This window comes from Aedes albopictus, chromosome 3 (genome assembly GCF_035046485.1).
Source record: "Aedes albopictus strain Foshan chromosome 3, AalbF5, whole genome shotgun sequence".
NCBI lineage: Eukaryota > Metazoa > Arthropoda > Insecta > Diptera > Culicidae > Aedes > Aedes albopictus.
In genome coordinates this window covers 189567995-189595559 of record NC_085138.1, presented here as the reverse complement: position 1 = coordinate 189595559, position 27565 = coordinate 189567995, and the positions used below count along the sequence as shown (strand labels likewise).

The 27565-nt window shown below is 39.3% G+C and overlaps 1 protein-coding gene across 1 annotated transcript in view; it reads right to left on the bottom strand.

Annotated features, from left to right (window-relative positions):
* Window positions 1–20266, bottom strand: part of LOC109429147 (uncharacterized) — a 56324-nt gene extending 36058 nt beyond the window's left edge. Inside the window, exons 1-4 of the mRNA XM_062857656.1 lie at window positions 20124–20266; window positions 18391–18554; window positions 9675–10529; window positions 8789–8930 (exon numbers count right to left, since the gene is read on the bottom strand). Of these exons, the coding sequence (XP_062713640.1) occupies window positions 8789–8930; window positions 9675–10529; window positions 18391–18554; window positions 20124–20187 (1225 nt within the window). The 5' untranslated portion in view covers window positions 20188–20266. The remainder of the gene's footprint in view (window positions 1–8788; window positions 8931–9674; window positions 10530–18390; window positions 18555–20123) is intronic.
* Window positions 20267–27565: the final 7299 nt, after the last annotated feature.

The following is a 27565-nucleotide window of genomic DNA, read 5'->3' as shown; positions in this document are numbered from 1 at the left end:
AGATACTTATTTAAAGTAAGGAAAATCTGTATTACGGAAGTTTCTAAGTCGACCGAGAATCAAAATCGAGACACCCCAAGCGTAGTGTTCCTGAATATGGGTCCAATAATCAACTCACATCACGTTATTTTCGAATCTTCAGGGGCCAGAACCAAGAAAACATCGAATGTAGACTGATCTCCGTCTCAAAGACGCCTTTTTTCATGTTTACTTAAAACATCATAAAATTCGAACCCTGCTGCATCGAGACCGAGATGCATCAGCTACCAAAGAGAACTCACTCTTCCATATATAAATATTTATTAGTCGTGATTTATTGATCACGATTATTGATTGTCTCCTGCTGATTCCAGATGCCTGTTTGGCCACAACAAAACCACCGCAACTCGGGGTGGTGTCAAAATGATTGTAATAACCAATAATTAATTGACTTTGTAATCTAATGTCTCAATCGGCACCTGTGTGCTAAAAGCATCCAGCGGGAATGATGGATTTAATGTGTAATTACGGTTCGCAAATCGTAATTTGAATATGGGTGGTGCTGTGGTCCGTTGAGATGATTGTCCTACGGCAATAAAAACGACGCAGTTTACACGCATATCGAGAGTAAATGGTGAACGTTGACCCATTCAATCACTGCGAGTAGAACGGGTACTTCATATTTACTGCATGATCGATAATCAAACTTTCAGGTAGATCTTGAGGAGTAAAATAGTCCGATGGTTGGAAAACTCAGCGCCAACCAAATAATCAAGCAACTAACGATCAGCTTACTGATTTCATCAATTGATTTCACTGTCTCCAAGAATATGACCTTCATCAAAGCACCTTCTTCCATCACAGCCTCCTTTATGATTACACAAAGAGATCACCTAGTAGGAGACGAAATCGCAGATCGGCACCACTCCGACATTGTTGGCATCAGGACCTATACTGCCGCCACTCGCATAACAGTCCCATCTTTGCTGTGATTCCTATTCATATGGGACTGTTTTGCGAGTGGGGGCAGTATAGTGGCGCTAACACTGACTCGAACCGTGTAATACTTAATCAAACTTCACCAAAACTCTCTGTCATTAAAAGTGTACGTTACCGACGGCCACCACGGTAGGGCCTAGAGCAACTGAAACAACCGAATGTCACCTTCGCGTGCGCGCAGAAGCATGGGACACGGCCGAACGTGGTACGTTACAATCAGCTGTTCAAAATATGGGAACTACACTTCGATAGAGGTCTTCAGCCTATTCCCAGAAACTTCTATCCCTGCGTCCCGAGGCATCGGCCGCGGACGGACTGCGAGTAACCTTAGAGAAGATTAACCAGTCCATTCCGATGGGCAACTTTGGTCGTGAACAGGATAGGAGGGAAAGGTTCTTCATCAAGCCGGAGGGCCTGTTCTCCAAGAGGAGCGGCTCACAACAAAAAGACACCACAACGTCTTCAAACAGAGATTGTACAATCTGAACGATCACTAATATGAGAAACCGGTAACCAGTAGTCCATTGGAGAATTTTACGTTTGACGAAAAGTTTTCTCTGACTGGAGCGGGAAGCGAACATACACCCCGAGGCTTACGAAATAGCTAGATGACTGACGCCCTTAACCACACGGGCACGAAGCCCACGCGTCTATCCCCCATGTTAGGGGTGGCTGATCAACGTCGGAGTGCCAAGGAAGCAATTTAAGAAGTAAAAAGAAAATATAGTTAAGTACTGTTCCTTTTAATTCTAATAAGAATTTGCATCCTTTGACAGTGGAATCTTTTCTTTTTTACTTACAGGTGTTCCACTAACAAGCACAGGTTCATCATCATTAGGTATTTAAGTTCAACTGAGAGCACTATTGTCCTCCGAAAATTCAGGGGGTTTGTATAAGGCCCTCCGAGCCAGCCGTAAAGCCAACAAGCTGCGAAAACGAAACAAGACATAAATAAGAACAAGATCCAATTGCAACGACCCACCCGAGAAAGAAAACTCGGTACGTGGAACAGGCTTGTCCGCACTGAGCGCATGAAAATTCTGCTCTTTGGATTTACATTATCAAGCACATCATAAATTAGAAATCTTTCCATCTTATCAGATAGAAGGATGTTGAAATATTCTGAATGTCATTTCGAACTGTCAAAAAACCGTACCGCAGAGCCACACGGAGCGCGCAAAGAGATTTTCACCCGGGTGAAAACACTTCAGTGAATTTCGCTTTGAACGGCCCGTGCGGCGCTGCGGTGCGGTTTTTTGACAGTTCGAAATGACATTTAGAATATTTCAACATCCTTCTATCTGATAAGATGGAAAGATTTCTAATTTATGATGTACTTGATGGTGTAAATCCAAAGAGCAGAATTTTCATGCACTCAGTGCGGACAAGCCTGCGTGGAACTGTAGAAATCTTAATTTCATTGGGTGCTCCTCCATAGTTACGGCAATACACGCGAGCTGGGAACAGCATGGGCGACATGCAGAAGCGCGTGAGCGGTTGATGACTGATCGTCGAAATAATGTGCAGGTTGAAGACCAAGTGGACCACACTTAGGAAGTACTTGTGATGTCAAAAACGGATTTTATGCGAATCGTATGCGAGTACGACCGTTGCACAAGTCTCGACGTCAAGATCATCATAGGAAACCAAACGTTTGGGTGGTAGATAACCACTTCCTTGATGATGGTCAAACTACGCCCAAAACTTTCCGTATTTAACCCTCTAATACCCAAGTTTTTGATTTTGATCTAAATATCATTTTTCGTCATCTAAAATCGATTTAAACATGTTTTGGAAGATCATTCTTTTTAATTCTCGATTTCGTGAATTTCAGTTTTTGATTTTTCTACTTTTTATTTTTGAATATCCCCACACTTTTATATTTTTCCTGGAAGCCAATTTGGGGCACGGATTCTTTGAGATGAAAACATTTTGAGATTTTATGATTATTGTTTAAGTATTATTATATAAAAAATTTTTCACAGAAAATTTTATTTTCCGTGTAATTTTAAGGAAAATAATTTTAGAGTGTATTCTATTCCCTTAAACTATTAAACAAAAATAGAATGATTTGGGAAAAAATTAAAATATGTTAATTTTAGTGATTCAATACAAAATAAACAATGACTTCTAAAAGGTGACTAAAACATCAATTTTTCAATGATTTTTTAAAAATGTAAATAGAGTTTAAAATACACCAAAAAACATTTTGAGATATACAGAACAGTCCTAAATATCAGCCAAAAATATAAAAAAAATGATTTTCCACGAAACAAAAATTACAAAAATGCTCAAACTATACCCCGCCTAAAGGCGGGATTGGATATTAGAGGGTTAACAATGTACACCCTCATTGGTGTCGACCTAGGGCGACAAACACTATCGGATGACGCTTCCAGCATACGCATAGTTTCTCGATGCAGCGTTGTCAGTCAAGGGCGATCTTGTCCACTGGTCCGCGGATACAGACAATCAGCTTTCGGTAGATTTGCATCGTTCCCGGCTGTGTCCTTCGAGTTCGGCACTATTGGACGGATTCTGTTTCCATGGGCTTTTCCAGGTTAATACAGTGGTGAACAGTAGCAACTCGACACTCGATCTCGTTCTTGTTAATGACGCAGTTTTGCAGAATATTTCGCTTTCCAAAGCCGGTGTAGCGCTGATAGCGCTTCACAATCATCATCCAGCGATTGAGGTCCAAGTCTCTTGTCCTGTACCGATTGCATGTGATACGTTACTCGACTATACTGGATACAACTTTCGAAAAGCTGATTTCGAGTCTTTAAATGCAGAACTGATGCAAATCAACTGGAGCCAGCTCGAGTTAGTGGAAGATATTGACGAGGCTGTTGGATTCTTCACTAACTCCGTGTTGCAAGCAGTTACGACACACGTCCCGCCGCGACGGCCGCCCAGCAAACCGCCTTGGTCCAATGGTCGACTTCGTCTGCTGAAACGCCGCCGATCGTCTGCTTTGCGTTACTATTGTAATCATCGATCGCAACAAGCCAAATTAGATTTGAACAGGACAACTCGAGAATACAGGAGCTACAACGCGTTTTTGTATTCTCGCTATAAGTTTCGAACAGAGCAGAGCCTCCGAACCAATCCAAAACGTTTTGGGTCATTCGTAAACTCCAAAAGAAATGAAGACGGCCTACCAACATCGATGTACCTTGATGAGGTAACATCCAACTGTGCCGCCGATAAATGTGAAATTTTTGCTGCACAGTTCAAACGCAGCTTCAACGATGGGTCTGCGCAGGTTGAGCTTGCCTTACAAGATACTCCACGCGACGCCTTCAGCTACGACATGTTTGTGGTTTCAGAGCAGGATGTAGCAGGAGCAGTATCAAAGCTGAAGTCTTCATACAGCCCAGGACCAGATGGAATCCCCGCAGCCCTTTTGAAGAAATGTTCAGCTTTGCAAATACCGCTGACAATGCTTTTCAATCGCTCTCTTAGGCAGTCCAGTATGTATTCCCGAGCAGTTGGAAAAGATCTTATCTCTTTCCTATTTTCAAAAAAGGTGATAAGCGTGGCGTGAGTAATTATCGTGGTATTACTTCACTATGCGTGTGTTCGAAGGCTTTTGAAATCATCATCAACGACTCCCTGCTCAATAGCTGCAAACATTACATCTCTACAGATCAGCATGGATTCTTCCCTAAAAGATCCGTCGTCACCAACCTTGTCGATTTTTCAACCGAATTCATACGTGCCATGGATGCTGGTAAGCAGGTGGATGCGGTTTATCTGGATTTGAAAGCAGCATTTGACCGCGTAGATCATCGAATCCTTCTCCATAAACTTGCAAAATGTGGTGTAACAGCTGGCTTTATTGATTGATTCGAATCATACCTTACCAGACGATCGCTGTGTGTGAAGATCGGCACGTACGAATCGAGGCCGTTCACAAATCTATCCGGAGTGCCACAATGGAGCAACATTGGCAACTACTGTTTGCGCTTTTCGCCAACGATGCATTCCTCATTCTTCCTCCAGGGACCAGACTCTTTTATGCCGATGACGCCAAAGTATACATCGTTGTTAGTGGATTGGACGATTGTCATTGTCTGCAGGTGTTACTAAATATGTACCTTCGAATCGTGGTGCTCAAGAAACTGTTTGACGTTGAGTGTCGAGAAGTGCCATGTTATATCGTTCAGTTAGAAGCGACATCCAATTCGTTTGCCATATATACTGTGCGGAGCCACACTAGAACGAATGCAATGTGTCCGTGATCTGGGTGTTCTGCTAGACGAAGAGCTGACATTCAACGTACATTATAACGACATCGTCACGAGAGCAAACAAACAGCTTGGGTTTGTTCTTAAGATGAGCCAAGGATTCAGAGACCCACTGTGCTTGAAGTCATTGTACTGTGCTCTGGTACGTTCCATTCTGGAATTTGCTGCTGTGGTATGGTGTCCATTTCACAGAAGCTGGATCACTCGAATTGAATCCGTGCAGAAGAAATTCGTGCGATATGCCCTGAGAAATCTTCCCTGGCGTGATCGTATACGAAAAGAACGATCGCTCTCTCAACTACCGAGTGGCATTCAGCTGATTGAATCAAAACGCACTCACTGATTCAATTCTCAGTACTGAATGCTTCCACTGGACGCTAAATGAACGTTTCAAAATCAATGCTCTCGCTCCCGACTCAGAATGCAAACATTCGTTCAATCTTGGTTCGTTCGCCTTCGGCACTCAGATTCGGTAGCGATTCATTTGGTCGTCGTTGCTTGCGTCGCCCGGTGCTCGGCTATTAGAAAGAATGGGCAATGAAAATGGAAAGATTTTGCTTGATTGGGAGAGAAGCACACTCGCATCAGATTATGCGTGGATATGAGTGAGGGATACGCAATAAATTAATGATTTTTTCCCATAATTGCAGTCGAGTACCTACAGGGAACGGAGTCGAAGGAACGATTGATTCGCGGGCGATAATGCTGCAGCATATGACCCGGCAGAACGTTGAGCATTACTTGCAGAAGTAGCACCGATCCGCCGCTAAAAGAAACGTCCCCTTATCAGGAAGAAACCATGTGCGAAGAAATGGAATTCTGCTGTTTACTAGAAGTTCAACGCATCGCGCACGACATCATGCCGCAAGCCGAAATGTTCCGGAATAAGAACGGGGCCTCTTGATGGACCAACGTGAAGTGATCGAAAGGTGGGAGTAGTACTTCGACGAACATCTGAATGGTTCAGAGATGGTATTGTAGCTAGATTCGTCAAGATGGACCCGGAAAAGTTGGTCACTCCCGGCACCGGCTGATTATCAGGATCTGGGATACCGGAGAAGTGGAAGGAAGAAATGCCACAAGGTGGCATAGGACAGTCCTATCAACCGCGCATTTCGGGCGAACACTCTTGCTCGTTTGAACCTAGATGAGGACTACGACAGGATGATGAACTTTCGTGCCTGCTATTTAACAGTGCGCTAGAAAGTGTCATGTGAAGAGTCGAGTGTAGCAGCAAGGATGCGGTTTTCAACCAACTCGGCGAATTTGTTTGTTTCACTGACGGCATGGATACCGTCGGCAGAACTTTTAAACTGGTGGTGAACGCGTCAAAAACGAAGTGCATGCTGGCAGGTGGAACTGAGCGAGGCAGGATAAACCTTGTCAGTAGTGTTACAAAAGAAGCAGATACCTTCGAGGTTTACCTCTGTTATATGCTGATGGTTGACAACAACGTAAGCCAAGAAATACGAAGACATATCGTCAGCGGAAGTCATGCCCACTATGGATTGCCGAATAAACTGATTCGTTTGTTCAAGACGACGATGGATCGAGTGGTGTGCGTAGCGTAGGTCGAATATCACGGACACTCTCCAGTTTCTTCGAATCTCACAGAGGGTGTAATAAGAAGAGCGGGGATAAACACGAGTGGAACGATTTTTACGAAGTCCGTTCAGCTGCTTGGTTTTGCTGATGATATAGATATTATAGATTGCAAATTTGAGACGATGGCGGAAACGTACATCCGGCTAAAGAATGAAGCCAGACGAATCGGATTAGTCAATAGTGTGTCGAAGACAAAGTACATGATGGCAAAGGGCTCTAGGAAGCGCGCCTGCCACTCCGAATTTCTATCGACGGTGATGAAATCGAGGCTGTTGATGAATTCGTGTACTTGGGCTCACTGGTGACTGCCGACAACGACACCAACAGAGAAATTCAGAGACACAATGTGGCAGGAGATCTTGCTTTTTTTTCACTCTGCAGAACTCAACGATCGAACAAAGTTCGCTCACACATGAAGTTAATTTTCTACAAAACGTTGATTAGACCGGTAGATCTTTATGGATACGAAATATGGACTCCACGTGCAGAGGACCAAAGCGCCCTTGGAGTTTTCGAACGGAAGGTGTTTTATGTACCATCTACGGTGGAGTGCAGATGGAAAACGGGACTAGAAGAAGGCGAATGAACCACGAGCTGCAACAGCTGCTGAGAGAACCAACGATCGTCTACACCGTCCCAAATCGGGAGGCTACGGTAAGCGGGTCACGTCATCAGGATGTCCGATAGTAACCCGACTTAAATGGTTCTTGAGAGTCATCAAACCGGTACAAGAAGACGTGGTGCCCAGCGAGCTAGGTGGGTCGATCAAGTGGAGGACGATGATTTGCGGACCCTTCGTAGAGTGCGGAACTGGAAACGCACAGCAATGGACTGAGTAGAATAGAGACGACTTCTACGTACAGCAGAGGACACTCAGGCCTTAGTCTGACAGGTAAGGTAAGTATGCCTATTATGAGCTTTAGAAGAAACTGTGGTCAAAAAAGATACACCCGCACCAAATGTACCATGTACAGGACGCTAATAAAACCTCTGTCTATCGATATGAGACTTGGACCATACTCGAGGAGGTTGGAGAGTTGAAACGACGAATGCTAAAGCCGATTTTTGGCGGCGTGCAGAAGAAACAGCTCGGGATGGTGAAGAATAGACAATAGGCTTGCTGCGCTTTACGACGAACCCAGCATCCAGAAGGTGGCCAAAGCCGAGAGAGTACGATGGATAAGGCAAACAAAGATTGTTTACAAGTAATCCAGATGGTACAATTCGACTTGGAACAAAGCGGATAAGGTGGGCTGACCAGATCGAGAGTGATTTGGCGAGTCCTACACTTCGTTCCGAGATTGAAGAGAAGCTTCAGCGAACCAAAATGTGTGACGTAGAAACAGTCTTAACTTTATTAAGATGATATACTAAATCAATGAATGAATGTAATCTTGAATCATTATAACAATAAAATAAATAAAAAACGCCTATATTTTTAAGACAGCATACAATATCAATGTTTTACACAGTTAACTATCTATTACTTTTATCATAATATGATAAAAAAAAGTTTGAATTGATAGATTGTGACGAATTGAAAAGCATATAGCAAACAAATCAGATCCAAAGGGTTAACTTGTGCAAAACTGACTAGATGAGCAGTTTACAAGCGCTTGAATCACGACTTATTCTTATCGACTTAATCGCCAAGTCACTTCTGTATGCAAATCGAGTAATTACAGCTGGTTGTGAATTACCACTACAACATTCAGTCAAACACACCCACCAACTGCTGTTGCTACTGCTATAGGGTAGTAAAATTTATATCCGCCAGAAAACCCCAATCGGAACAGAATCAGAACTATTCAAGAATATAGAATACACACTTTGTGAAGGTCGCTTCCGCTGCTTCGGCGACACTGCTGGTTGACGAACTGACCGTTCTAGCTACTGTCGTTGTGCGTTAGTCATCCTCCCCAATGTGAATGATGCTCCCGCATCGAACGGCCTTCAGGCGTTCAGCTTCGATTCGATCCACGGTATGTACGTAGTGACTTTCACGTAAACTCCCGGGAAGCCAGCTTTAGCACACTCGTAGCCGTACGAAACTATGCCGATCAGATTGAAATAATAGTACTGACCGTTGGCGGAGAGCTGTTGGAAAGAATAATGAACTCACTAAGCGGATCCAATTAGAAATGAGTGAAACGTGCAACGTAATTTATCGTTTGCCGGACATATCTGGACGATTTGACACAATCATCGTGCAAGAGATATTACATTAATTAAATGTTAAAAGTCGAACATGGACGGACAACTTAACGAGCAGAGCGATTCTCATGAAATGATTTTCGTTTTTGTTCCAATCAACGGTCACTTATGATTCACGAGAGGAACATTGTTAAATAATGGGGATTCCCGTAATTAACACCAAGTCTCTTGTATGGACGATTAGATGTTAATTTCCGCATCGCATCAATGCTCGAGTGTATGATTGAGATATGTTTGTGGGTTTTAGCTTTCAATGACCAAATATTAGCTTGTTTTTGTCCCTGTTTGCGCTTACATAGCCAGTGAAGCAAAGGTGTGATTGACAACTTTTCTTCTTTTTCGTGTAGTGTGTTCTTTCTAAAGACATGAATGCACGCGAAATTTGCACATTATTAGGTGGAAGATCAAACGTAATCTGCTAACGATTTGGGACGAAAGATAGAAGGACAAAACGTACAAAGGACAAAAGGGTTAACAGAACCTCCATAATATAAAGTTGCATAAAAAAGTGTGAAACTCGTTGCAAAACTCGATTTTTTCGTTCTAAAAATTGAACTAAACATTTCCTCACACTAAAAGCTGTTAAGGCCAGGTCGACTAAAGGCCAATCTCAAAATTCACACTCACCTGCGGCAACATGAGTGGTCCACCGCTATCACCTTGGCACGAATCCTTTCCGCCCTGGGGAAACCCAGCGCACAGCACGGTGTTATCGAAAACTTGATCCGGAAAGTACAGCTTGTAGTTGAACGCACATTGATCCGTTGGAAGAACGATTACCTGAACCTCCTGCAAGCGAGATGCCGTTGGTCCACGGTACGACGTGGTACCCCAACCGGCAATAAACGGAGAGTAGTACGTCACATCGCGTGAACGCATTGGTTCTTCTGTCGGAAGGCAGATGGGCTTGATCATATCCGACAGTGGTGCATTATTCTGCAATCGTAACAAGGCAACGTCGTTCTGGATAGTTTTTTCGTTGTACTGTTCATGGATAAAAGCTTTTTCTACGTAGATGTCAACGGGATTCGCACCATCATTGTTGGAAGTGATATCGTGCTCACCCAGTCGGACAAAATAGAGCAAATAATTGATGCAGTGCGCCGCAGTCAGCACGTGTCTGGCGGTGATCAGAGTTCCGCCGCAGAGGTACGTTGGACCGGTGGTAAGGTCATAATTGCTAGACCGGTACCCCAGGGCGGCCATCCAAGGCCACGCTCCCAGTTGGGCATCCATTCCGCCAACAACTCGGGAGTGCGAAGCGTTGGACATTCCACAGCGGTCAACGGAATTGGTCGGTAGTTTATAGAGACCACCCTGCGGTGGCGGCGACAGGGTTGTTGTAATTGGACTTGGGGCACTGGTTGATGGACCGGAGAAGAAGAAAAACCCTCCAGAGCTGGCAGCAGTAGTGGTTGTGGCACGGGTGGTTGTAGAGGTAGTGGCGGTATCATGCGAGAAGCGCAATCCTGGGCAGCAAACCTGGGGATGAATGATGCATTATCGAATACCGTGTGCAATATGGAGTAGACACGGGGGATCGTTAGAGTTGAACCAACCCTAACAACCCGCTAGAGCAGCCTTTCTCAAACTTCTTTGCCGACGCTTATACTTCTTATGAAACTGGTGGGTCGCGACCCATAGTTTGAAAAAAGCGGCCCTAGAGCAAACATTAGTAGAACAAATTTTCACTTTAAAAACAGATGATCCGTTTTTATTGCTACAACACTACACTGTACCACAAACGTTCGGCAATCCAGTTGGGAATTCCTTTGGAAATTTATTTGTGAATTTCTTCAGTAATTCGTTTAAGGTAAGTTAGTCAATTTCTTTAGAAATTACATCGGAAAAAAGCTGATTTAGACTTTTTACAACAGTTCGTTTGGAAATTTCTTCGGAAACTCCTTTTGATATTATTTTAGTAATTTCTTTCAAAATGTCTTTTGAAAATGTATTCGGTAATTCAATTAAGATTTGTCCAGTAATTTTTCGTTTTTTTTTTATTTTTTCGGCGTTTTTTTTATTTTTTATTTTTTTTGACTTGTCTTTGGGAATTTCTAGGGCAATTTTATTGAAGTTTCTTTTATTTTATTATTAATTTGTATAATTATCGACATTTGTATTTTTATCGAAACATTGAAAAAATCTTCGGAAATTCCCTTTAAATATTGATTGAGGATACCTTTTCAGCAATTCCTCTGGATTGTTTCGGCTGTTCGGGCCCGTATGAAGTTGATCATCAATTTTAACTTCTTTTCTCGATCAGCCTAGATAGCTGTGAAGTGTCGGTAGCGATTGTCTCAATTGGCTAAGAATAACACTACGGACCGCCTGTTCCGGTGGTAAGAGTCCACCAACATGTGACCCCTAATTCATGGTGTGATGCGGCTTTATGCTTACCGTGCCTAGGAATGAATGGCTAGGGGGGTCTAATAAAAACCTAACCGCTAACGGAGCACCCTCCACAGTATGTAGCCCTTACTGCGCTAACCAGAGCAATGGTGCAGTGGACCTTGTGTTTCTCCGAGACAATCGTCTACCCTTCTTTAGTCTCACTTGAGGTTAAATAAGGGCGGGATTATGAAGATGTGGTTAATTAGTTTAAATTTTCACCTATATGGTTTCGCAATATGCGATTTACAAGTGTATTCTGTGTATCCTCACCTTTGGCGTTTTCCAATCGATACCGATCTGGTTTTGTTGCTGCTGTTCTTTGTTGTGCTGTTGTTGCGAAGAGTTTAATCTTGCCTAGTTTGGGTAGTGGCTACGGTTAGGATAGCTCAGATCAATCTTCAGCATAAAAGAACAGCAACTATCAATCTTTGCAGACTTATGCAAAATGGCACAGCCCAAGTGGCCTTGGTCCAAGAACCTTACTTTCGTAAGGGGAATTTCTATTTAGGAAACCTTGTGAACCCGGTGTTTGCTACATACTTTCAATAAACATGAAATGGCAAACTCGCGTGTCATGCCTCGAACCTGTGTGCTTGTCAACAACGCAATAGTTGCTACAATCATCTCTGAACTAATCACCAGAGATGTATGTGCTATCACAATTGATGTATCTGTTGGAAACCTCAACAGGAAATACGTCGATTGTTCGGTTTGTTTACCACATGATGAACCATCCCCTACGGATGCTTTCAAACAAGTCATAGCATACTGTACTTCAAAAGGCCTTCCGCTAATTGTTGGCAGTAATGCTAATGCTCACCATATCATCTGGGGCAGCTCAGACATTAATTTGAGAGGCTCCACTTTGATGGAATACTTAAGTACAGTGTATCAAACAATTGTCCGTACAGCAATTTTTTGGTCAAAATAATTTTTCATTTAAGTGATTATAACTTTTTTATACGTCAATCAAAAACGCTGAAATTTTGACCAATTATAACCCATATATTAAAGCTTCATTGGTAAAATTTTGAGCGAGATCGAATAAGTTTTCTGAAAGTTATAGTACTTTTAGTAAAACTTATAAAATTTTTGAATACATTTTTAAAACATTATATCTCAATATGTACTTAATGAAACTTTTTCAATATTTTTCATGTTACAGCTTATACCTAAGGCTTTCATATGCAGCTTCGTTTAATATTTTATATTCACTACAAAAAATATGAAAAATCTGTATATGTTCAGAGTGTCATTTAGAAATTTATCATATTTTGATCAATAAAAGTGCCCCGTGTTTTCAACTTTTTTAAAAACTCCTTATGATATATTTTTATACAGGACCTACTAAACCACATATGAAGACTAGGTCCTATGGATCTTTCAGTTAATGCACTTTTATTGGTGGAAAACGTTTGGCAGATTATATGTGCAAAATATGGTAAATTTTAAAACATCGTCAACTACATACGCACATTTTTCATATTTTTTGTAGTGAATATAAAACCCCAAACATGGCTACATATGAAAGCCTTAAGTATAAGATGTAACACAAAAAAAAAATGAAAAAAAATTATCGAGTACATATTGAGATATAATGTTTTAAAAATGTGTTCAAAAATCTTATAAGTTTTACTAAAAGTTCTATAACTTTCAAAAAGCTTATTTGATCTCGCTCAAAATTTTACTAATTGGTAAAAATTTCAGCGTTTTTGATTGACGCATAAAAAAGTTATTAACATTTGAATGAAAAATTATTTTGACAAAAAATTTGCTGTACGGACAATTGTTTGATACACTGTAGTACAGATCTTGGATTACTTAACATAGGTAACCGCCCAACCTTCATGGTATCTGGTAGAGAGGAAGTGTTAGACATGACGCTTTGCTCTAGTAGAATTAGTCACGAGCTGACCAATTGGCATGTGTCAGATGAAGAATCTTTATCTGACCATCGCTACATCTTTTTTGAACATTTAAATGTTACTTCACAAACATTGCGTTTCAGGAATCCCCCGTCAACAAACTGGGATCTTTTTACTGATTTGATTGCAGCCAAATTTCATGGATACTCACCATCCATTGACACTCCAAGTGATTTAAATGATGCCGTTGATATTACAACGACCTTCATCATGGAAGCTTTTGAAGAAGCATGCCCTCTACAGTCTGTGAAGATCACAAGAGTAACCCCTTGGTGGAACTCTGATCTGGCGAAACTCAGGAAACAATGTAGAAAGAGTTGGAACAGACGACGTTCGGCTGGTTTGGAGGCATTCAGGCCGGCTCGCAAGGCCTACAGGAAAGCTCTCCGGTCTGCTGAACGATCCGACTGGAAAAACCTTTGTATAAATGTTTTCAGTTTGAGTGAAGTTAGTCGGTTAAATAAAATCCTTGCGAAATCTAAGGATTTCCGAGTGAACGAACTTCGTTTGCCAAATGGCGATCTGACTTCCTCTGATGAGGAAGTTCTGGAATGCTTATTCAGCACACACTTCCCTGGATGTGTGGACATTATATCTTCGGATGAACCTGATGTCTTTTCTTGTAGTTACGATTCCCTGGCTTCGGCTCGGAGTATTGTAACTATAGAATCGATTGAGTGGGCACTTAACCCTTTAATACCCAATCCCGCCTTTAGACTATACCCCGTTTGAGCTATTTTGTAATTTTTGTTTGGTGAAAAATCATTTTTTTATATTTTTGGTTGATATTTACTGTTCTGTATATCTCAAAATAGTTTTTGGTGTATTTTAAAGCGCATTTACAATTTTTAAATATCATTGAAAAATTTATGTTTCAGTCACCTTTTAGAAGTCATTGTTTATTTTATACGCTACAATTAACATATTTTAAATTTTCCCAAATCATCCTTGTTTAATAGTTTAAGGGAATCGAATACACTCTAAAATTATTTTCCCTTAAATTACACGGAAAATAAAATTTTCTAATAAAAAATTAAAATAATAATATTTCAACAATAATCATAAAATCTCAAAATGTTTTCATCTAAAAAAATCCGTACCCCAAATAGGAAAAATATAAAAGTGTGGGGATGTTCAAAAATAAAAATTACAAAAATCAAAAACCGAAATTCACGAAATCGAGAATTGAAAAAAATCATCTTCCAAAACATGTTTAAATCGATTTTAGATGACAAAAAATGATATTTAGATCAAAGTCAAAAATTTGGGTATTAGAGGGTTAACGTATGTACATTACTCTTACTGTTGTGTGGGGTGGTAATCGCGACCAAATAAATCTAAATCGTGATAAAGACCTTGGCGTGTATTTTATATAACTAGTGGTGGCTCCAAGATCCACAGCTTACCCTACTCTACTAACAAATACTCCTTCCCGAGACAAATGTGGGGATGCTGTGAATTCCACGATTTCTAGTAACAACGGTTGTCGAACTAACATTCCTTCCGATTCCCGATGACCGTAAGGACGTGACTGGCGCCGTTATTGACTTTCAAATATTGAACTCTCGAATTATGCACAATGAGAGTGTTAAGCTAGTCCTAAACACCATTCATTGGTTCTCTGTATAACTTGGATTGTTCATGTCAATCACGGAGTAGCAACTACGATGTATACGGTTATCTTTGCTTTGCACAGTTACTATTTCATCAACACATATCCTTTTTTCCTCCACTAACGTTTAAAAAGGGCGTATGAAAAAACCCTTGTTTTTTTTTCAAAAAAGATATAACTCTAAAACGGTTTGTTGCATTGAAATTATGTCTTCGAAGAGTGTATTTGGAGGACTTTTAGAGAAAAATACGCTGAGAATAATATTCATCGCGAATCTATGTTAGATGTCAAATATTTTTTATATTTTTTTCTAACTTCGGCAGCTAACTTCTGGCCTCAAAATTTGCCAAGTAGCCCAGGATGGTCAAATGCTTCGACCTATTATTTCTCGAATTTTTATTTTTCATTGATTTTTTAAACAAGAAAAAACAAACAAGTTTTGAGAATTTTTATGTAAAAAAATGATTCTGTGTACGGGTTTCAAATAAAAAAAATATGATTTTTTTTTCTACATACATCTAGCCATACTCGCTAAATTCTACATCTAATCATTTTTTACATCTAACAAACTCGCTGTAACCTAAGAGTTTAAAAATCGAAAAAAAAATAAGAAAAATTTATGGAACCTAGTAAAATGTTATTCGAGATTTTTCTTTTACTGTCTTACAGATTTTATCAAAAAAGGATTATTTCTCAGATATATGAATTTCCAGACCGTCTCGAATAACATTCAACAAGGTCCAATTTTTTATTTCTTTTTTTTTAATTCGATGTAACATAGGTATAGTTAGATGTAGGAAGAAAATTATACAAGGTTTTTTTTTGTTCAATATGTAGTATTGAATAGTACGTAGAAGTAGAATCATTTTTTTATATGAAAAATCTCAAAAATTGCATCCTTTTGCTTGTTTTAACAATCGATGAACATTAAATAATGTAGAATAAATAGTTAAAAACATCTGATCTTTCTGGGCTACTTGGCAAATGTTGAGGCTAGAAATCAAATTTTACAGAAAGAAATAATGAAAAAAGAAATGAAAAAATAAAGGATAAGGTTTTGGGAAAACTGAAATTATATGACATCTAACATAAATCCGCGATGGATATCACTCGCTGTTTCAAATACCCTCAAACATCTTTATTGAAATTAAGAACAAACAACAAACCGTTTTACAATATTTTTTAGGTTTTTTATACGCCCTTTTCAAAAGTTAGGTGAAGAATATTTCAAAACAAATAATATGAAAAACATATTCTGATAGAAGCTCATACATGAGCAAAATGTTATTTAAACTAAAAAAGGTCGCATCTAATAGAACAGTTTGGCGAAATGGCAAAATTACTAAAATTCGAATATCTTGCGTTGTGGTTAATCAATTAGGAATATTTTAGCATTAATGAAAAGCTGAATACAATATCTTTCGATCATTTGAATGCAACCTTTGGGCTTTGAGTCAAATTGATGAAGGCTGTCAAAATATTGGCGAGTTTGTGGTACAAATTTGTTAATGGCAAAATTTCCTAAAAAAGGTCAAGGTATGTATTTTTATTCCCGATGAGAACAACGCAATTAAAAAAATCTTTGTCAACGAACATTTGACATACAGGGTGTTAGGTTCCTGAGTGCAAACTTTTTAAAGGGTGATAGAGGACCATAAATGGAGAAAAAAATTGTTCTACGCATATGGTCAAATCTCAATCGTTACGTAGTTATTGAACTTCCCATGTTTATGACTCTTATTGCCTTATCTGGCAATAACTTGAAAATGGTCAAACTTATCGAAGTTTTTTTACCCTTATTCAAAAGATTATTGAATTTTCTAACAAATGTCATCTTTGAATCGATTGGTTTAGTTAAATAACTAAGTTTTCTAGATCAAAATAGCTAAAAATAGTGTATTTTTATTGGTTTTTGTCAATTATCTTTGAAACATGCGTAATAAATAAAAATTCTTTCTTTGGCAAAGTTGTGGCTCCTGTTACACTCTACAATTCGTTCTTTGACACCAAACTTCTAGCTCTTATCGTTTTGTTGAAATTTCGATTTTAACATCGCATTTCAGATCATAAATTTGCAACTGTCATGGAAAGCACTTTTTTGCGCATAGTGCCGCACATTTAAATCAAAATTGCAAGAAAACGATAAGAGCTAGAAGTTTGGTGTCAAAGAACGAATTGTAGAGTGTAACAGGAGCCACAACTTTGCCAAAGAAAGAATTTTTATTTATTACGCATGTTTCAAAGATAATTGACAACAACCAATAAAAATACACTATTTTTAGCCATTTTGCTCTAGAAAACTTAGTTATTTAACTAAACCAATCGATTCAAAGATGCCATTTATTAGAAAATTCAATAATCTTTCGAATAAGGGTAAAAAAACTTCGATAAGTTTGACCATTTTCAAGTTATTGCCAGTTAAGGCAATAAGAGTCATAAACATGGGAAGTTCAATAACTACGTAACGGTTGAGATTTGACCATATGCGTAGAACAATTTTTTTCTCCATTTATGGTCCTCTATCACCCTTTAAAAAGTTTGCACTCGGGAACCTAACACCCTGTATAAGATGTTAGCAAGATACAGTAAAAGATTCAGTTCAATCAGCGCATTGGTTACGAAGAATGAGATGTATGTATGAAGTGAACAATCTTGCTTTAAAATGAAACGAAAATCAAATTCAAATCGTCAGCTGCATATGGAAAGTCGAAAGAAAATCCGTTGTACTTTATTATTTTTTCTTCGAGGCATGATTCTACTATAAAAATGATTATCAGTTTACCTAGTTCAGAAATACTACTAGTGAGTTTTAGATTTAAACAAAATAACATTTGATATCATTCGTTATACAACCGCTGGTACAATACGAAGTTCATTCCCTAAAAAAATAATATCGAACCTGTTGGAGCGGACCTGGTGTGATGGTTAGAACACTTGACTATCACGCCGAGGCCCTGGGATCGAATCCGACTGCCGACAAACTCGGAAAATGTGAGTTCTTCCTTCGGAAGGAAAGTAAAGCGTGGGTCCCGAGATGAACTAGCCTAGGGCTAAAAATCTCGTTAATACAGATAATAAAAATATATCGAATCGATTAATAAAAAGAGTTAAAGCAGATCGTTATAAGTAACCTATGATTCCTCTTCTAAATTGAACACCCGTAGTTCACCAAACAAACTTCGGTTTTGAACCGTGAAGCCTTGTTCCAATATTTTTCAAAACGTTTCTTCAGGTAATTTTGGGTAATTTTGGGTCTCATTCCATAGCGCAAACCAGTGTCAAGCATTAGTATCACTACACAATCCAAGTATTATCCAATGCCTCACTAACGATCAGTAAAGAAATGGCGAATATAAATTATGTAGACACAGAAATAACACGACACGCACATCACCACACACACTATACTTACCATTTGCGAAAGATCGCGGTTTCCACAGATGCTCTGCAGAACGTAGCTTTCAATATTGGGGTCACGCTTCTGCGAGTTTAGTGTCAGTAAACGGACAATGATATCACAGTTAATGTAATAGATACAGACGCCAGGTTGACCATCCGGAGTATAACAGGCATCATCTGAAGCATGAATAAGAAATCACGAGACATAGAATGTAGATCCCAAATTTTTTTGAATGCAACACATCATCGGTGGGGTACCTGTGTAATTCTACGAGTCTATTGGAGGTCTCAGAGTTCCCGTGGATCGAGACACGGGCAACCGTTTGGAAGCTGTCGGGGAAGAGGACGAGGATCGATTCCGGGCTGGGGGCTCGTTGTGGTAGCAGATGGGATTTGGGGTGGACACGTTGGGGGCACAGGTGCACAAATGGTTGTGGTTGCGAACGTGCTTGTTATTGTAGGAGGATTTATGGTCGAAAGGAATGTTGGGAAAGTAGGTAGCGGGGAGAAGTTGGTTACTGGAGTGACTGGAGTAAGAGTGGAAGTTAATGTTACACCAGATAAAGTGCTTGTAGGGATAGGTGTCGTAAATGTAACAGTTGGAAACGGAGATGAGACCGATGTGGATGTTATCGGTGGAGCGGTAAATGTTTGAGTTGGAAGTGTAGGTATGGTGGATTGAGTTGTTGTTGCGGCCAAAGTTGTACTTGTTAACGCAGGTTGGGTGAGCGTTTGAGTATTTAGAGGAGTTGTTAGAGTTGCAGGAGTACCTGTGGATAATGTGGTTTGGAACGTAGTTGACGTAAGAGGAGGAAATGTCGTTGGAATGGTGCTAAATGTTATACTTTGGGTTGTACTTGGAGTTGTTACTGTGGTAATTGCTGAGGATGAACCTGTACTGAACGTGAGAGGTGGTTGAGTAGAAGTAGTTGTTAAAGGAGTCATAGGACTAGTTGTTAAAGGTGTGAACGTAAAAGGAGGACTACTGGTAGCGGATGGAAAGGTGTAGCCATTTGGTAGGGTTATGAAAGGAAATGGAGTGGTTGTTCTATAGTATATCAAACATATTCCTTTCCAATGAGCTAGTTTGGCAATCCACGGAAAAAGTAGCAGCTTCCAACAGATTTCGTCCAACGACATAACACTGAATAAACACACTTTGTATTAACCAGCACGAATTGCAGCACGTTCCGGTTGAAACTGAATGGTTATTCAGCATTACGGCTAATAAATATATCACACGATAGTGAATACTCTCATTTATCATCACTGAACAATGTTTGTAAAAAGCGGCAAAATAGTGTAGCAGAGAAAAAGCCAATGTCACATGCCACACATGTTTTTCCACACCTATGAACAGCAATTGCGATTAACACCAGCAATGCGTATTAACAGAAGGCCACATAGATTTATTTGCTCATTTTTAGTTTCCCAAATTGAATCTACATCACCAAGAAACGCTCAAATGAAAACATTCGAAAGCTATTAGCAAAATATTTGGAATTTTGCATAGTACCGTTGCACAAATCCGTAAAAAAACAAAATGTTGAAAACTTAGTAGAGCATAACGATGCGACCACAACGTCACGCACTGGCACCATGCTTCTAGAATGAAACAATTATGCATTCACTCCGTTGACACAGGCAGTGTGTGCGTTTGGAACAGTTCGAAGTTCACGGTCAATGGGTCATTCTCAGTAGAACTAATAGGTGTAAATCAGTTGATGATTTCACACATTTACTCACTTTGTCCAACAACTTTGGTGATGCTAAACAGTGCAATAAACAAAAACACTCGCCCAATCTTCATTTTTGAAAGATGATGTAAGGTAAGACGTAATCACAAATTGGAAACAACACTTTGGTTATCCAAAAAGATCCAAATCGAAAGCCCTCCCATTTCAAACTGGCACTCGGGATGGTGGTAGTTCCGCTAGTAGTCTAACTGCGGATAGTTCTCAGTTATGCTGGCTATAGGTCGAATATTTTGCAAACTACTACATCGAGCGCTTCGCAATTTATGGTTTTTGTTATCACAAATTATCAACCTTTGTCAAGGGGTGCTTCAATGGTTGACGAACAGATTTAAAATGCATTCAAAACTTTGTTGGAAATATGGAATTATAATAACAAAGATACAAATCATGGTTACTTGTTTTGGTTCAATGATAATGAATCGATCAATGGTTGATGCGAGTTATTAAAACAATAATGTGTCGCATATTGTTAAGTCTTGGTATTTGTTTGAATTCTGTCCTTAACTGTCTTCAATTACACAGCGAAACAAAAAATAACTAAGAGCAAACTAATGTGTCTCCGACGGATTTTGGGTCGCTGGACCCGAGTCCGGGCTAAGATATGCTCCAGCATATCAAAATTTTGAGCTATACCTCCACAGATCGAAAAAATAATGTAAAATTCTGTGAAATATGATGCACATGATTGGAGCGTGGAATAACACAGAAGTTTACATGGCATATCATGTAAAAGTCATAAAATATCATGTAAACTTCCATTATATGTAATGTAATTCAGCATGACTCTGTGTGTTAACATGACATATAACACAAACTTACATGATATATCATGTAAACCACCATAACACTAAGTTTACATGACTAAACTGAAGTGTACATGACGTGTAAGTCTCATTATTTTTATCTGTGTCTATTTATAGGGTAAAATATGATTGATTTTGGGCTTTTTTTACTGCAAGCCATTAAGCATGGACATATTTTTTTAAGCAATCAAAAGGTAAATTGGTCAACGACTCATGCAAAATATTTCGTTTTACAAAATCGAAATTGATAGTTTTAAGCTTTATGTTAGGTACGATATTTCCCATACAAGTCACCCTCCAAAAGTTGCATGCTAGTAACATAAGTAACATAAAATGCTTAAAACTATGAAATTTGATTTGGTAAAACGAAATAGTTTGTATGCGTCGTTAATTAAGATGTCTATTGGCCAATTTACCTTTTGATTGCTTGAAAAAAAAATCCATGTATATCGTATAATCGTATATTTTGCTCTATAAATTGAGGTATAGCTCAAAATTGTGACGTGCTGGAGCAAATCTGAGCCAGGATTCGGATTCAGCGGCCCAATATCTGTCAGAGGCACTCAAGTTTGTTCTTGAGACAAAAAAAATGTTGCGCTGTATTACCTAAAATTATCCACATTAATTTTCAAAATTGATTAAGCAGTGCAAAAAGGTAAACTTCTGTGTCATTCTCAAGAAATACGAAGCTCGACGCATCCGACAATGACTTCGCCTTAAGGCCAAGCTATAAGGATAGGAGCGTATTGATGGACGGAGGCAGAGATGCCATGTATACAGATTTATCTGTATTATACAGATTTTCGAACATACGTACAGATTGTGTTTTGTATTAAATGCAGATTTTGGGGATGGCGTACTTATTGATTTTTAGTATGGGACTTTTCTTAGAAAGTTTGCATGGAATTCCAATGGAATTTTCTAGAAGGGACGTACACATTTATCAAAAAACCATCTGGCATTCCTTGGACGGAGGTGAATTGATCAAAAGATGGATATAGTAGTTCGATAAGCACCTGAACAGCACGAAAAATCAAGGCATGGGGACAAACGTTAGTAGACACGCATGAACTAACTTATACGTTGAGTAAACCAGCTCAAAAGCAGCATAGCAGCTGGTAGTAAGAATAATATCGCAACCAGAGTTTAAAATTTTCATTTTCAGTAAGTGAAATTCAACATGAATTTTGGAAATTCTCAACTGAGAGATCAAAATAAAATTCATTTTGGTGAATGAATTTTCTCACTTATTCTTTCATTTTTCTGTCACTGACAATTTTCACTGAGAAATGTAACTAGACCGTAACTCCCGAAATCACCTCAACCTGCTCTATTTGTCGATTAAGTCGGATTGTGCGTCTGTTAACAGAAATTGGGCATTTTACGACGTGTGAAAAAATATTCGTGACAGATAATTGAATGAAAAAAGAGAGGCATTCAGCTGACAATGAATGTGGCCAAACACGAATGAAAAAATGAGAATGTCAATCTTCACTTTCAGCCTTCGATTTTTTACACACTGCGTAACTGACATCATAATGATAAAGCCGGAAAAGTTGATCACCTGTATATGCATCAGTTACTGGAAAACTAAAGATCCATAAAAAGGTGATCCTTTTGATACCGTTGTGCGGGGTGTCATTGGGCCACTATTTCGCACTTTTAGAATACGCCAGGAATGCATATTGTGTGCTAGACTACTAGAATACATAATTCTAAGATAGTTTGCATTCACCGTCGGATTCTCTGACTTATTTTGAATCCGTGGGATCGATGAACCAATGTCATCCCGAACGACGATATCTGGTAATTTCTGAATCTGAATATCACCTAAGTGCAATCTCAGATCATCTGTCGTGTTAGATTAGCTCTCCCAGATGAACTCGTTTAAAGTCTTCGTCGGCGGCGAGTCAACACGAACTAATGCTACGGGAATACCGGACAGCAACCCTGCATACATTGAAATCGCATAAAATCCAGATGGTACAAGAGGACTGAGCTGAGGGTTGACCAGTAATATGGGAAATGCTTGTATGAAAAAAAAAACAAATAAATCCTGGCTCCATTCCCCTTTTTGGGTTCCATATGGCACTGCAGGGCCCATATAGCCGAGGCGGTAAACGCACGGGTATTCAGCATGACCATGCTGAGGGTGACGGGTTCGATTCCCGGTCGGTCCAGGATCTTTTCGTAAAGGAAATTTCCTTGACTTCCTTGGGCATAGAGTATCTTCGTGCCTGCCACACGATATACACATGCAAAATGGTCATTGGCAGAGGAAGCTCTCAGTTAATAACTGTGGAAGTGCTCATAGAACACTAAGCTGAGAAGCAGGCTTTGTCCCAGTGAGGACGTTACGCCAAGAAGAAGAATAAGAAGAAGAAGATGGCACTGCATACTGCGCTTGCCAAGATAAAGTACCTCTAGGAAGTACTCTTGAGGTTCTTTCAGAGATGCTATCCTGGATTTCTTAAGAAATACCTTCTGAGATTACTTCAAATTTCTCTAGAAATTAATTCCGAAATGCATCCAGAAATTTATTACGTGGATTGTCCACAAATTTATTCTTAAACCCCTCTAGGATTTCTTTTGTAATTCCTCAGGGAGCTTCCTGAAGTTCCTTTTGATATTCCTTGAAGGTTCTGTCTGAGATTCCTTCAGAAACCCAAGCCAGGAACTCTTCTGAGATACGTTCAGGAACTTCAAGGGATTTCTTCCGGGATTTTTCAAAGGGGTCTGGGTATCATCCAAGATTCCTGGAAAATGAATCTCAAACGATTTCACTAGATTATCTCTTGAAATTTGCTAAAAAGCTTCTGTCAGGATACCTAAAAACGTTCTGACTCTTGGGATTACTCTGAAAATGCTGGAATGAGTTGGATATAAGATTTCTCCAAAAGTTTCTGCTAGATTTTGGTTGGGTTTCCTTCAAGAGTTCTTTCTAGAAGTCCTCCAGGAATTCATTCGGGGAACTATCCAAGAGTTCCTTCTGAAAATGCTTCTCCTACTTGAGCAACCTGTAATTATTTGCTAAAATCTTCTAGGATTTTTTATCGTCTGAAAATACCACTAAATTTTCCTTTGAAAATCTTCAAGGAGTTTATTGAGCAAATCAAACAGAAAGTCTTTTTTGAAGCTTCCAGAAGTTCTTTCTAGAAATCTCCAGAAGTTCTTTGGAGAAGTTCCTCCTGGAGAAAACTTCCAGAGTTCTTTTTGGTATAACTCCAGGGATTCCTTGAATGGGATTCTTCCATGTTTTACTTTTATTTTATAGAAATGCTCCACCAGCTCCTACTGGGTATCCTTCAGGAGTTCATACTTGGAACCTCTCAGACGTTTGTCTTGGGTTCCTTCTACAAATTTTCCAGGAGTTTGTTATGAAATTCCTAGATCAAATTCCTTAAATTAATGCCCAGAAGGAATTATCGGAGAAACCCTAGACTAAACTCCTGAAGGAATCTCTAAATGAGCTTTTGAATGATTTCCTGAAGAAATCTATAAACGAAACAATGTAACATTTATGTAAAACAAAGTTTGTACACTTTTATTTCGATTCCAGTATTATGATGTGCTTTTATGTCGATGAACATTTCGGCTCAGGGAAAAACCCAATGATTTTTTAAATCTGCTCCACAGTAATTGGAAGTCATTTCAACTATCGTACGTAAATCGGAGAATAAATACTTTTCATTGTCGGGTTTCATGCTAGATAGTTGACATTTCACCCTAAAAACCCTACGGCTCTCTCTCCTTTGTACAGGATCATTAAATCAACTTCTCCTACCTGACGTAATGCGGGTAAACCAGAGATAGCGTCGAATTTCCCAACACAACCCATGGCAGGCGTTTTATTCCCAAATCAATTTTCCGTAATCCCGGTTTCGCATACACTTTCCTTATGGCGAGGTCATCCATCTACTATTTTAAAACATGGTTGGAGTCCTGAAATGAGGATGGTGTGGATGATAAGCATGTTGAATTTACAGCGTACATGATTCCCCTTAAATTTTTCGTGTTTACCTAGCGTCACCCACCACACTGTTTCCCCCTTACAAAACGTTCAGTTCCGGTACTAAGTTCACGAAATTTGTCCAAGTCCTCAAGTCGACAGAAATTTGCCCTGGTCACAGGTTAAGGCGTTGGCGGGCATTTGAGCAAGATGGAGATCGTGTGCTCAGGACTAAAAGTAAGTAGTAGTGTGTTTTACAAGCAGCTGCTTTGGATCCTGCTATTACTGGGGGTGCACTATGGGGCGGCTCCACACAAACAGGTGGCCAAAAATATTATAGCGTCAATTTTATAATGTCTTGCCTCTATTCGTAGGGTTTATGCCTTAAATATATGAAAAAAACATGTTGAACATGTCATAAATACTTCTTAGGTCTCCAAACTCCTTGAAATTTTGTCCTACGCTGTGACGGTCTGTAATGGTCCGCGAAGGAATATTAATATAGAGGTCCGCAAAGATCTATAATGGTCTTTGAATATAAATATAAATTTTATGGCCTTGTGGTTTCATATTGCATAATCACAATCATCGCCGACCACTTGATCGGAATTGCAGAATAGCAGTTAGTAGCAGCCAAATTTGATTTCACTATCTCCCAGGGACCTAAACAAAGACATAGAAGTAATCCCGAAGCGAAACCTTGCAAAACTTTTTTTTGTATGGAACGGTTTGTATAGGGAAAATTGTTTTTTTTTTTAATGTAGCATAATTTAATAGTTTTATAACCAACCTTTCTACGTCTGATATATCATTCGAATGTTTTATAAACAAACTTTAAGAAACTGCTTTAAAAGTTCAACATTTTTCATTAAAGCCGAACGTATGCGAAGTTGAAAATTTCATTCATTTTACCAAAATCTGCCAATGATCTCATTCAGCTGCCAATATCTCGATAAGTATAGGGATTAGCAAAATAATATTCTGGGGTTTTACTGGTCCAAGTGGCCTACCTTCAACTTCCGAGCCTAAATCTCAAATTGAATAAAGTCGATTTTTGATTTTTGGCCACCTGAATCCCCTTAGTAGGGTGGTGATGCCTCCCACCACCCACCCCATACAACAGCGGCATTAGTGTGAATAACTCCTCAATCCTTAAAATGGAAGGACGGTCCAAAATGTTTGGATGAACCATGGATAACAACGAATACCTACAGCACATTTTGCATACCTTACACGCAGAGCACCATGAATAGCAACAAAGATAAACAGCATATGTAAATTCAATGTCAATGGGTAACTTTCACTGAGACCGTCCCACTATTTACACCATGTCTTCAAAAATGTTTAAGGTGGCGATTTTCTGAAAGTCCCCCCCCCCCCCAAAGTAAGAAAAATGCATTTGGTTTATCAATTTGATGGACTCCCCGTTAGTTAGAGCCACAACCATTTTTACGGACCCCTCGATTTTGATCAATTGTTGGCTCATTTAAACCGTTATAACTCAAAAGTTTCTCCAAAAAACATCTCATAACAAAAAGTTGTTGAAAAGAAGAAAGATAGGCTGAAGGCTTAAGCAAAACAACAAAAAACTTTAAAAAGCTATGTCTGCATCATTGAGAAACAGTTAAAAACGGGAACGAACCTCCAATTTTCCCTAATTTGGCTGCTGGTACCGTTGTGTATACATGCAGGCGTATTCTCTGATGCTGTTGGATGTCGTTGCCGGTGCGCATGGAAATATATGAAGAAAACGTGTCATGATTAACAAAAGTGCAGATAACTTTTGATAGGAAAAAGATACATCTCTAAATTTTTGATATGTTGTGTAAAAATGTCCCCGCTGCGATTGATGCAAAAATTTTGAAAATCGATAGTTGCCAACATGGTGAAAAAAACAGTTTTGGTATAAAAATCAAAGATGGCAGAAAAAATCAATATGGCCGACCCATGTTTTTATAACCGTAAATAGTAGCTCTATTTTTCCTCTTGTCAACAACATTTGGTTATGAGGTTGCTTTGGTTATAGAATTACACCTAACCCAACTCTGCATGAGCAGAATTTGTCATGAGTTGACTGATTGGCATGTGTCAGATGAGGAGTCTCCATTTGACCTTCTTTGCACTTTTGAGTGTTCCTTCGCGAAATTTGCGTATTTAGGCGATCCTGCTTAACAAACTAGGGAACCTGTACTAACTGGTTGCGACCTCATTTTACGGATAACTCGCTTCCATTGCTACTCCAAGAAAGTTTCATTGTGGGTTTGTACCTACAACGCCCTCCATTGTGGTATACCATAACTATTGCTTTAAAAGAAGCTTGTCCTCTGAGGTCTGTGCGACCGTAAGAGGTATTCCTGAATGGAACTCTGATATGTTCAAGTTCAAAATATCTTCGGATAAACCATTCTTTTGTATAGTTACGAATCTTTAGCTTCCGCTTGAGAATTATAGCTATATAATCGACTTAGTGGGCCCTAAAAAGCTCTGCTTACTTCAAATCTCCAGGTGCAAATGGGGGGTTGTCCTATTTTTCTTCAAAGGGAGTTGAGAATTTCAAACATGTTTTGAACTCTTGTAGTTTGCTATTGGGTATTTTTATGGCGTGAAATTACTCTATAGAGGTGGTTTTTTGAGAAACTTTTTAGTTATAACGGTTTAAATAAGCCAACAATTGATCAA